Genomic DNA, 12,217 nt, shown 5'->3' with positions numbered 1-12,217 from the left:
GTAACTGTGAATAATCAATTGAGATAACTTGGTACCTTTGGACCAGCCCATAAAACTTTTTTTTGCTGAGATGGAGTCTCGCTCTGTCGCCCAAGCCAGAGTGCAGTGGCACGATCTCGGCTCACTGCAACCTCTGCCTCCCAGGTTCACGCGATTTTCCTGCCTCAGCCTCCTTAGTAGCTGGGATTATAGGCATGCTCCACCACACGCAGCTAATTTTTGTATTTTTAGTAGAGATGGGGTTTCACCATGTTGGCCGGGCTGGTCTTGAACTCCTGACCTCAGTTGATCCACCCATCTCAGCCTCCCAAAGTGCTCGGATTACAGGTGTGAACCACCACACACGGCCAAAACTTTTTGAACCACTCTTCTTCTGGGGTCTTAGCACTCTCTCCCTGGAAGTGGTTTTCCCCCAGTTCTTTGCTGCTTCTTGTCAGTCATGTTTCAGCCTAAATGTCATCTTCTCAGAGAACCCCTCTCTATCAGGCAGGATTTGTAGTTGTATGCAACAGAAACCAACTCTGGCTGATTATTGAAAAGATATTAAGGAAATTCACAAAACATCAGGGAAGGTCATAGAGTCATGCTTGAAGAATGCTAAAACTAGAGAAACTGGGCAGCAGGCAGGACCCACAACTAAAATCGTTCATAGACTCAGCCTGGTGAACACACTGTTGCCACCACTACTTACACAGCTAACACCACCTGCTGCACTGGACTTAATGGCCACTGTGGCCACCCCTTGCTACACTCCAGGTGAACTCTCTGTGGTCCTCTGACTCTGAGACACTAGATCCCAGTTCAGGGTTTAGGGGTGATGTGTCTGGTTGGCATAGCCTGGGCCATATATTCACATTGTAGCTGCAAGGGAGCCTCAGAAAGAGAATCTCAGTCACCTCCTTTCTCACTTTATAGTGGTAAGGGGCTCTGCTTCCCACTAGACTCAAAAGGGGAATTCCCAAAATATAAGGAGCGTTCAAATGCTGAGAAGCCAGAAAATTCGACAAATGTCCACTACAGTTTCTTTGACCTGAAGTCTAAAAGTAGCTCACCAGTTATTGTCACTTCAACTTGTGTTATTGCCATCATACACTTTCCACTACTGGATATTTTCTTATTTTTATTTATTTCATTGTTTATTGTCTGTCCCTTCCTGCTAGAATGTAAGTACCATGAGCAAGGACATTGCCTGTTTTGCTCATTGATATATCCGTTCATTCTGTGCCAGGAACAGCACCTGGCATGTAGTAAAAGCTCCTTATGTTCATTTGTTGAATGAATGACTGTAAAACCCTCAGCACAATGCCTGGCACATAGTAAGTGCTTAATATTTGACAACATATATTTCTTTCTTTTTTTTTGAGATGGAGTCTCACTCTGTTGCCCAGGCTGGAGCGCAGTAGCACGATCTCGTCTCACTGCAAGCTCCGTCTCCCGGATTCACTGCCATTCTCCTGCCTCAGCCTCCCGAGTAGCTGGGACTACAGGTGCCTGCCACCACGCCCGGCTAATTTTTTGTATTTTTAGTAGAGACGGGGTTTCACCATGTTAGCCAGGATGGTCTTGATCTCTTGACCTCGTGATCCGCCCACCTCGGCCTCCCAAAGCGCTGGGATTACAGGCGTGAGCCACCGCGCCCGGCCTGGCAACATATATTTCTTAGTAAATAAAAGCATTTATATTCTTAAAAACCTTTTGACTTACATTGTTTCATTTGAGCTCCACAGCAGCCTTCTAAGGAAAAGGGTATTGGGGGTAAGGAATGAGCCTTTTTCGGGTGAAGCGTACGTAACCGCGTCAGTGTTTGTTCCAATGCGTCCTATGCCTGTGAGTCACAGGAATGAGTGTCTACTTGGAAAGATTAAGAGACTTAAGCAAGGCCACACAACTGTTCTTTCTTAATACCAGATATACTCACTTCTTTGGTGTTATTTCCAGTGTAATCATCCTCACCTCATATTCTTGGTGCTTGTGGGGAAATTATTGTTGTTGTTTGGCTTTGACCAGTATATCACAAAGCAGAGCTATAGATGCCATTTCAGGCTAGTGTTTAGCTTACATTAATTTGTTCAAATTCACATTTTTAATCTGATGGCCAAAGACTCCTGCAAAAATCATCATGAAACTATAGTTCTCAGCTGGTATTCCTGGTGTTCTTGATGCTTACTCTTAAAAATGCCAGCGACTGCCATATCTCCCTGGTAATGACACTAAGATGGCACTGCTGAATGGTTTCATGTTATAAGGGAAGTTTCTTGCCTGTTTTTTTGTTTGTTTGTTTTTTCTTTTTGAGACAGAGTCTTGCTCTGTCACCCAGGCTGGAGTGCAGTGGTACAGACTAGGCTCACTGCAACCTCCGCCTCCCGGGTTCAAATGATTATCCTGCCTCAGCCTCCTGAGTAGCTGGGACTACAGGCGTGTGCCACCACACCTGGCTAATTTTTGTATTTTTAGTAGAGACGGGGTTTCACCATATTGGCCAGGCTGGTCTCAAACTCCTGACCTCGTGATCCGCCCGCCTCGGCCTCCCAAAGTGCTGAGATTAAGGCATGAGCCACTGCGCCTGGCGGTTCTTGTCTTTTAAAGAGCTTATGGTCCTGCCGGGCACGGTGGCTCATGCCTGTAATCCCAGCACTTTGGGAGGCCGAGGTGAGAGTGTTGCTTGAGCCCAGGAGTTTGAGACAGCATGGGCAACATAACGAGGCCCCATCTCAATTACAAAAAAAAAAAAAAAAAAAAAAAATGGCTGGGCACGGTGGCTCACACCTGTAATCCCAGCACTTTGGGAGACTGAGGCGGGCGGATCACCTGAGGTCGGGAGTTTGAGACCAGCCTGGTCAACATAGTGAAACCCTGCCTCTGCTAAAAATACAAAAACTAGCTGGCGTGGTGGCAGGTGCCTGTAGTCCCAGCTACTTGGGAGGCTGAGGCATGAGAATCACTTGAACCCAGGAGGCAGAGGTTGCAGTGAGCCAAGATTATGCCACTGCACTCCAGCCTGAGCAACAGAGCGAGACTCTGCCAAAAAAAAAAAAAGAAAAAAGAAAAAAAAAAGAAAAGAAAGGGAGGGAGGGAAGGAAAGAAAGGAAAGAAAGAGCTTGTTATCCCAAAATTGATTATGGAGGCATTAGCCCCAAAGAACTCGGACTGAATGAGAACGTCTAATTTGGCAGCGAGTTTTTTTTTATTGTCCTACTGCATGCCTAGCACTAAAGGAAAACAAAATCTTCAATAACATAATGTTTAGGTGTCGAGTCTTCTTTTGTGGTTAAATGACAGAGGAAAGGAAGGAGTCTGCTCACAGATCAGGTGAAAAACGTGATTTCAGTAGAGGAGGCCAGCTGGTGAGAGATTGAAAAGTAGCCTTGTGAGGTCCTAATGACTGGCAGGGTTGGCAGAGAGAACTGGTAAACCCTGAGAGCCGTCTTCTGGGCACAAAGGGCCATCATTGGGAAGAAAGACTAAACTTCTGTGTGGCTTCAGAGGTGGAACCAGGACTAAAAGGTGAAAATGCCAGGAGGCAGAACTTTCCTTGAAAGTCTAGTATTTTTAAATCTGATTACAAATTAGTGTGCTTTTATAGAATAATTTTGAAAATATTAAAAAGTAGAAAAAGTCAGTCATATCATTAACCAAAGAGAGCTATTGTTTTCTTTTTATTATTTTACTTATTTTTAATTTGTTTAGAGACAGGGTCTTGTTCTGTCACCCAGGCAGGAGTGCAGTGGTGTCATCATAGCTCACTGCAGCCTCAAACTCCCGGGCTCAAGTGATCTTCCGACCTCAGCCTCCTGAGTAGCTGGGACTACAGGCGCATGCCACCATGCCCAACTTTTTTTTTTTTTTTTTTTTTTTTGGTATAGATAAGGTCTCACTTTGCTGCCCAGGCTGGTCTCTAACACCTGGTTTCAAGTAGTCCTCCCACCTCAACCTCCCAAAGTACTGGGATTACAGGCATGAGCCACTCTGTGCCCAGCCATATTTTGAGTTTTGTTACGATAAAATTGTTTTCCTTTTTTAGAGGCAGAGTCTCGCTATGTTGCCCAAGGAGGACTTGAACTCCTGGGCTCAAGTGATTCTCCTGTCTCAGCCTCCTGAGTAGTTGGGACTACAGGTGCACAGCACTGCACCACCACACCTGACTTTTCTTTTTCTTATGGCAAATCCTCAGAAATAGAATTGCTTATTATTTTTAACAATCAGAGTTGTATAACACAGGAATAGGTTGCTTCAACAAGTGGTAAGGCTAGGCCAGGCGCAGTGGCTCATGCCTGTAATCCCAGCACTTTGGGAAGCTGAGGTAGGCAGATCTCTTGAGCCCAGGATTTCAATACCAGCTTCAGCAAGATGGCGAGACTCCATCTCTACAAAAAAAAAAAAAAAAAAAGAGAGAGAGAGAAAAGAAAAAATTAGCTGGGAGAGGTGGTGTGCACCTGTGATCTCAGTTATTCAGGAGGCTGAGATGGGAGGATCACTTGAGCCTTGGAAGTTGAGGCTACAGTGAGCCATGATCATGCCACTGCACTGCAGCCTGGGTGACAGAGTGAGACCCTGTCTCAGGAAAAAAAGAGTAGTGAGACTAAAAGCCTACCTACCAGGATTTTTTTTGTTTGTTTTTTGTTTTTGTTTTTTTGTTTTGTTTTGTTTCGAGATGGAGTCTCGCTCTGTCGCCCAGGCTGGAGTGCAGTGGCGCAATCTCGGCTCACTGCAAGCTCCGCCTCCCAGGTTCACGCCATTCTTCTGCCTCAGCCTCCCAAGTAGCTGGGACTACAGGCACCCGCCACCACACCCAGCTAATTTTTTTGTATTTTTAGTAGGGACGGGGTTTCACCATGTTAGCCAGGATGGTCTCGATCTCCTGACCTTGTGATCCGCCCACCTCGGCCTCCCGAAGTGCTGGGATTACAGGTGTGAGCCACCGCGCCCGGCCCTACGAGGATGTTAAAGAAGGATTTCTTTATTAGGTTGGGTCTTGGACACGGTCACCATTACATTTCCTTTACACTGTTTGATTCTGTGAATCTACTGGAGCCTTGAGAGTTCTGTCTGTGATACTGATTTGGTTTCGGGGGAGCCAAGCTGAGGATCAGAGATTTGAAGCATAACTAAAAGTTCAGACGAGCTGCCACAGATGCCTACTGAGCAAGTGAAACTTGATGTCTTTCTAGCTTTGCCTTGTTCTAACTTTAAGGATATGCTACCATTATCCTTCATACTTATACCCAACCTGCCATTTTCCGATGAAGCATAACATATTTCTTCCGTGTTTGTTCCAATGCTTGTTGGGATGTGCTACTGTTCTCCCCACCCACTTCACCCATTCCAGAGGTTTTTCAACACTATGGAGCAGGGCCAGCCCACCATGCCACAAATGACAGGCAAGGGCCACTTCACTGGGTGGGCTGTTTTAGGGGTGGAATTAGGTCTTGGGAGTCACTTTATTATCCATCCTCCAAAGTTTGATGATTTTTTTCCCCCAGGTAATTAAATGTGTATTTTGTGGACCTGGGCTTGGCTGGAATGCTCAGGGGTCCTGAAGATCCTATTATAGCTTCCTTCTGTTGAACCATTAAGAAAAGATGGCGAAAGTCAACATAACTAGAGACCTCATCCGTAGGCAGATCAAGGTAAGTAGCCCAGACTTCTGCACCAGATCATGAGATCTTTTCTTTCCCACAGATTGATTTTACAGATGAAAAAACTGAAATCTATAGTCTGTGACTTGCCTAAAGTCACGTAGCTAGTTAGTGGCAGACCCAGGATTAGAATCAAGGTCTCTTTCTCTCCATCTTGTATTGTCTAAGAACATGGATTTCATGGAGACTCTGTCCACATACTTGTGCCTGGGCTGCTGAGATTAATGCAGGCTGGCAAGGGAGGGGAGCTGTCAATGTGTTGTGCAGATACATACACATCCTTGTGTTGGGCAGGTGGTGCACAAGAGCAAATATAACTTCTTCATGTTGCTCCAGCTGCCAAGTTGTATATGTAAGAGATCCTGGGAGAGTATTAGTCCCAGTTCAGCTTGTATTCTCTTTGAGGCTCTCCTGTGCTAAAGCCTGTCCTCTGCAGTTTGTATGTAGAAGACACTCTGATACCTGTGAGATAAATGGATGACTGGGCAGTCAAGTTCAATTATTGAAGTAGTCCCAGGCTTTGTTAGAGAAACCCTCAGAAAAGGAGCCATAGAGGTTTAATGCAATACATTAAACCAAGGCATGATGTGCTCCAGCACTGGTAAGAATCCCCAGCTGGAGTCAGGAGCTTCATCTCACCACTGCCCTAATTAACTAACTATAGGTCTTTAGTCATTTTACCTCCTGTGCCTCAGTTTTATGTTGTTAAATGATGATAATGGCTGTCTGCCTGTAGGCTAACCTTGAGAATGAAATCTGAATGAGCTTGAGAAAGTTCTTTGACAGATTAAGAGCTAAAAAGTACTAAAGTACTAAAAAAAATTTTTTTTTTTTTTTGAGACAGAGTGTTGCTCTGTTGCCCAGGCTGGAGTGCAGTGGTGTGATCTCAGCTCAGTGCGACCTCCACCTCCCAGGTTCAAGCGATTCTCTTGCCTCAGCCTCGCAAGTAGCTGGGACTACAGGCGCATGCTACCACGCCCAGCTAATTTTTTGTATTTTTAGTAGAGACGGGGTTTCACCGTGTTACTCAGGAGATCTTGATCTCCTGACCTCGTGATCCACCCACCTTGTCCTCCCAAAGTGCTGGGATTACAGGCGTGAGCCACCATGCCTGACCTAAAAAAATTTTTAACTAAAAATTTTTAAAAAATCAAGTGGCATGCAGCATAAGCTGTGGTCACCATTTAGAAGGATTGAGTATGTGCCTCTACATGAGCCATGTACTTGGCATATTTGTGTATTTTTCCCTGCATCCCTGAATCCTTTTATTTATCTTATTTTTATTTTTATTTTTTGAGACAGAGTTTTGCTCTTGTTGCCCAGGCTGGAGTGCAGTGGCATGATCTTGGCTCATTGCAACCTCCACCTCCCAGGTTCGAGTGATTCTCCTGCCTCAGCCTCCCGAGTAGCTGGGATTACAGGCACGTGCCACCATGCCTGGCTAATTTTGTATTTTTAGTAGAGATGGGGTTATACCATGTTGGCCAGGCTGGTCTTGAACTCCTGACCTCAGGTTCCTTGGCCTTCCTTGGCCTCCCAAAGTACTGGGATTACAGGCATAAGCCACCATGCCCAGCCCCTGAATCCTTTTAGCTTTGTCCATTTGTGGAAGTTTTTTGTGTGTGATTTCATTAGACTGAGTGGTCCTCAAAGACAGGGGCCATTTCCTAGAGGCACGGAATCAGCAGGGGTTTTTTTTCCCTTTGTGTGCAATATGTGTCCTAAAGATGATGCCCACCCTGTCCAACCTAAATATGGAACTATTCCCTATTGTTTCCAATTTTTCTTCTTTCCTTTTTAAAAATTTTTTGCTTTCTTTAAAAAAGAAATGAACAGCACAACTTAGTGCTTAATTATATACTACTGTCTTCTATTCTTCTCTAATCCTTGCCCCAGAATAATACAAAGTCCTGTAGGCCAGTTCCTTGTTGTCTTCTTTAGCTCCTGTGGTGCCCAGGAAAGAGCTGGATATATAATAGGCACATAATAAATCATATTTAATTGAATCAATGAAATCACGAATTTGTTTCTGTCCCCTAGGAGCGGGGTGCCCTGAGCTTTGAGCGGCGCTACCATGTCACTGACCCCTTTATCCGGCGGCTGGGCCTGGAAGCAGAGCTGCAGGTAAGAGATCCAGTTTGCACCTTAGATGCAGATGGCCTGCTGTCCATTCTCTGCCTGCAGAAATCCTCTTGGCCTTATCAAGGCATAAACAAGTGTTTCTCTGCAGGCCATATCTGACAGTTACTTCTCCTTCAGTAGACAACTAAATCTGAATCAAGATCAGCAATTGACATAGTCACATATAAATTATTATTTTTTTATTTTATTTTATTTTTTGAGATGAAGTCTCGCTCTGTCACCCAGTCTGGAGTGCGGTGGCACGATCTCTGCTTACTGCAAGCTCTGCCTCCCGGGTTCACACCATTCTCCTGCCTCAGCCTCCCGAGTAGCTGGAACTACAGGCGCCCATCACCACGCCCAGCTAATTTTTTTGTATTTTTAGTAGAGACGGGGTTTCACCATGTTAGCCAGGATGGTCTCGATCTCCTGACCTCGTGATCTGCCCGCCTCGGACTCCCACTGGGATTACAGGCGTGAGCCACCGCGCCTGGCCTTAAATTATTTTTTTGGACATATTATTTGCTTTAAAAAAGTTTGTTCAATTCCATACCACTATTTTTACTATTGGCTTGGGCAGTGAATACAGATTTCCTACCCGTATACAGGAATATAGAATTTATAGTGTTTTCATATACATATACATATACGTATACATATACATATACATATACACATAATGTATACGTGCACACACACACAAACACACACACTTTCTTATTTTAGCATCAAAGCAATGCTGTAGGGATATAGACTGAGAATAGGTATTTAAAAAAAAAAAAGACCGGCTCATGCCTGTATTCGCAGCACTTTGGGAGGTCAAGGAGGGTGGATCACTTGAGGTCAGGAGTTTGAGACCAGCCTGGCCAACATGGTGAAATCCCAACTCTACTAAAAATACAAAATTAGTCAGGCATGGTGGTGCATGCCTGTAATCCCAGCTATTTGGGAGGCTAAGGCACGAGAATTGCTTGAACCCAGGAGGCGGAAGTTGCAGTGAGCCAAGATAGTGCCACTGCACTCCATCCTGGACAACAGAGTGAAACTCTGTCTCAAAAAAGAAAAAAATAAAAGAAAGCCAGGTTCAATGACACATGCCTATAGTCCCAGCTATTTGGGAGGCTGAGACAGGATTGCTTGAGCCCAGGAGTTCAAGTCCAGCCTGAGCAATATAGCAAGACCTTGTCTCTAAAAATTAAAATAAAATAATAAAATGTTTTAAAAAAAAAACCAAAACCAAAAACCAAAACGCTTGTTCAAGTTTGTCCTGTCCCGTCCATGGATAGGCCAGACCTTTCTTTGGTCCAGAAATTCAGCTTTTTCATTGTGTCTGACATAGAGACTCCATAATGTTGGTTCCATTCTCTTTTCTTCCTCAACATCATGTGTTTTGTGGGTCTTTGTTTTGTTTTGTTTTGTTTTGTTTTTGGTAGAGTTGGAGTCTTGCTGTGTTGCCCAAGCTGATCTCCAATTCCTGACCTCAAACAGGTCTCTCACCTTGGCCTCCCAAAGTGCTGGGAATTCAGGCGTGAGCCACCTCACCCAGCCAAGATCACATTTTGAATCTAATTTTTTTTTTTTGAAACAGTGTCTTGCATTGTTGCCCAGGCTGGAATGCAGTGGTGCCATCATGGCTCACTGCAGCCTCAACTTCCTGGACTCAAGTGATCCTCCTGCCTCAGCCCCCTGAATAGCTGAGATTACAGATACATGCCACTATGCCCAGCTAATTTTTGTATTTTTTTGTAGAGACAGGGTTTCACCATGTTGCCCAGGCTGGTCTCAAACTCCTGAGCTCAAGCCATTCACCTGCCTCAACCACCCACAGTGCTTGGATTACAGGTGTGAGCTACTGTGCCTAGCCCACACTGTAATCTTAAAAGAAATTAGTACTTGTTGAGTTTTGGCATAGTATCAAAGAAAGATATACACAGTTACCTTAAAAGGCTATTCAAATATTCCTTCCAATTCCAGCTTCTTTGTGAGGCTGGATTTTTTTCATATACTTCAACCAAAAATGACATTGCAATGGGCTGAATACAAAAGCAGATGAGAATCTACTGGTCTTCCATTAAACTAGACATTAAAGAAGTTTGCAAAAATGTAAAACAATGCCACTCTTCTCATTAAATTCTTTGCCTTGGAAAATATAGTTATTTCATTTAAAATGTGTTTTTTATTGTTGTTTTTTAGTGAATTAAGAATATGCCAGCCTGGGCAACATAGCGAGACCTTGTCTGTACTAAACATTTTTTAAAAAATGAATTAGCCAAGCATGGTGGTGCATACTTGTCCCAACTATTTGGGAGGCTAAAATGGGAGAATCACTTGGGCCCAGGAGGTTAAGCCTGCAGTGAGCTGTGATTGTGCCACTGCACTCCAGCCTGGGTGACAGAGTGAGACCCTGTTTAAAAAAAAAAATTGCTGGGCGCAGTGGCTCACACCTGTAATCCCAGCACTTAGGGAGGCTGAGGCAGGGGGATCACCTGAGGTCAGGAGTTTGAGACCAGCCTGACCAACATGGAGAAAGCCCATCTCTACAAAAAAATACAAAAATCAGTCGGCCATGGTGGTGTGTGCCTGTAATCCCAGCAACTTGGGAGGCTGAGGCAGGAGAATCGCTTGAATCCCGGAGGTGGAGGTTGCAGTGAGCCAAGATCTCGCCATTGCACTCCAGGCCTGGGCAACAAGCACAAAACTCCATCTCAGAAAAAAAAAATTGTTTTAATTTCTAATATGATAAATATTGACAGATATCACCCATATAAACAAAAGCTCTTTGGGATCCTCAGTAATTTTTAATAGCGTAAAGGGGTCCTGAAACTGGAAATGTTAAGAACCACTACTCTATAGAGCCATGGAATGGGATGCCTGAATAATATTGCCTGGGGGAAAAGCAGGAGGAGCAAGAAAAGGGTCCAGGACCAAGAACCAAGGTGTTTCAGCATTTAGAGAGTACCTACTTTTCCTCTTCCTCTACCCACTGAAGACAGAAAGAATAGCCATAGAGGTCTGAGGAGAACATGGTATCACGGTAGCCAAGAAGGAGAAAAAGCTTGAATGTGTTGATTTTTACAGTCTAACTCTCAAAAAGCCATCTGTTTTCCTCTTTCCTGGTTTGGAGTTGGAGGGAATACTATTTGCATTACCCCAAATAGTAATTAAAATACCTCTATAAGCAATATGAACTTGGAGAAGTTGTTTAACTTCTAAAGGCCATTTCTTCATCTGTAAAATAATGTCTCTTAGGTGTAAGTCACTTAATTTATGTAAAGGACCTAGCACAGTGTCCAGTATATTGTATAAGTCCATGGCACACAACAAACATTAGCTGCTATTATTGTTGTTATTTATGGAAAGCTCTTAAAGTTTCCTAAGACGCCAGTCCCAAGATGGTGATTTGATGGCATCTAGCTATTTAAAACTTCTTCAGTCATTTCCTTCCCTGTTTTATTTCCATCATTGTCACATATGGACCTCATGTTAGTCAATAATAGTTTATCTTTGGCATTAAGAAAAGGTGATTAGTGGGAGGTAAGGGTGGGATAAGAGGGAAAATCAACAGTAAAAGCTCCTGCCTTTTGGTGGTTACTGGTTATGTTTTCTTTATGATCTGGGCAAAACATTTTTTCCTGGGTTTTCCAATTTTCTACTCTGTATGCTTTTGAAAAATGCAAAGGGAAGCTGAAAGAGAACTGTTATGAGATAGTGTCAGACATTTAGTAGATGCTCAATAAAAACCTGTTGGTGTGATTGGCTTTTTTGATTTTCCACGTTAGAGGTAGCTTTCATAACCTTATCCCTATTCAACCATGCGATTTCTGTAGCTTCCGCCTTAATAATCTGGTGTGATTTTTACTTTTTGACTTTATAGTTTACATTTTATGTCCATTTAAAATTCAGACTTTAGCTAGTCTTGTGATATTTGTTACCCTTCCTGTATGTTGATAGAATTTATACCTACAGAGCTGACAGTTTAAAAAGCCTCCAAGTTAACTTGGATTACTTTCTTTTTTTTTTTTTTTTTTTTGGCAACAGGGCCTCACTCTGTCGCCTAGGCTGTGGTGCAGTGGCCAATCTCGTCTCAGTGCAACCTCTGCCTCCTGGGCTGAAGCAGTTCTTGTGCCTCAGCCTTCTGAGTAGCTGGGATTACAGGCGTGTGCCACCACGCCCAGCTAATTTTTTTATTTGCTAGAGATGGAGTTTCGCCAAGTTGGCCAAGCTGGTCTCAAACTCCTGTCCTCAAGTGATCCACTCACCTTATTTTTTAATAGGTCAATATTCATATGGTTCAAATTCAAAAGTTTAAAAAGTCATCTCCTCATTATTTTTCCCAGCTACGTAATCCACTTACGTGGAATTGACTAATATAATGAGTTTTAGTATCCTTTCAGAGGAATTTTATGCATAAAATTCTTACCTTTTCTCACAAATGTTAGCCTAACATATTTGCTGTTTCA

The 12,217-nt window shown here is 43.6% G+C and overlaps 1 protein-coding gene across 4 annotated transcripts in view; it reads left to right on the top strand.

The window, feature by feature from the left end:
* Window positions 1-12,217, top strand: part of WDTC1 (WD and tetratricopeptide repeats 1) — a 73,501-nt gene that overhangs the window by 20,687 nt on the left and 40,597 nt on the right. For all 4 annotated transcript variants that reach the window (XM_024357242.3, XM_016957114.3, XM_063783961.1 and 1 more), the window contains exons 2-3: window positions 5,481-5,627; window positions 7,677-7,760. In XM_024357242.3, coding sequence (XP_024213010.1) covers window positions 5,580-5,627; window positions 7,677-7,760 — 132 coding nt within the window. In that variant the 5' untranslated portion in view covers window positions 5,481-5,579. The remainder of the gene's footprint in view (window positions 1-5,480; window positions 5,628-7,676; window positions 7,761-12,217) is intronic.

This window comes from Pan troglodytes, chromosome 1 (assembly GCF_028858775.2).
Source record: "Pan troglodytes isolate AG18354 chromosome 1, NHGRI_mPanTro3-v2.0_pri, whole genome shotgun sequence".
NCBI lineage: Eukaryota > Metazoa > Chordata > Mammalia > Primates > Hominidae > Pan > Pan troglodytes.
Note: the sequence above shows the minus strand (reverse complement) of the source record. Positions and strands in the feature narration are given on the sequence as shown.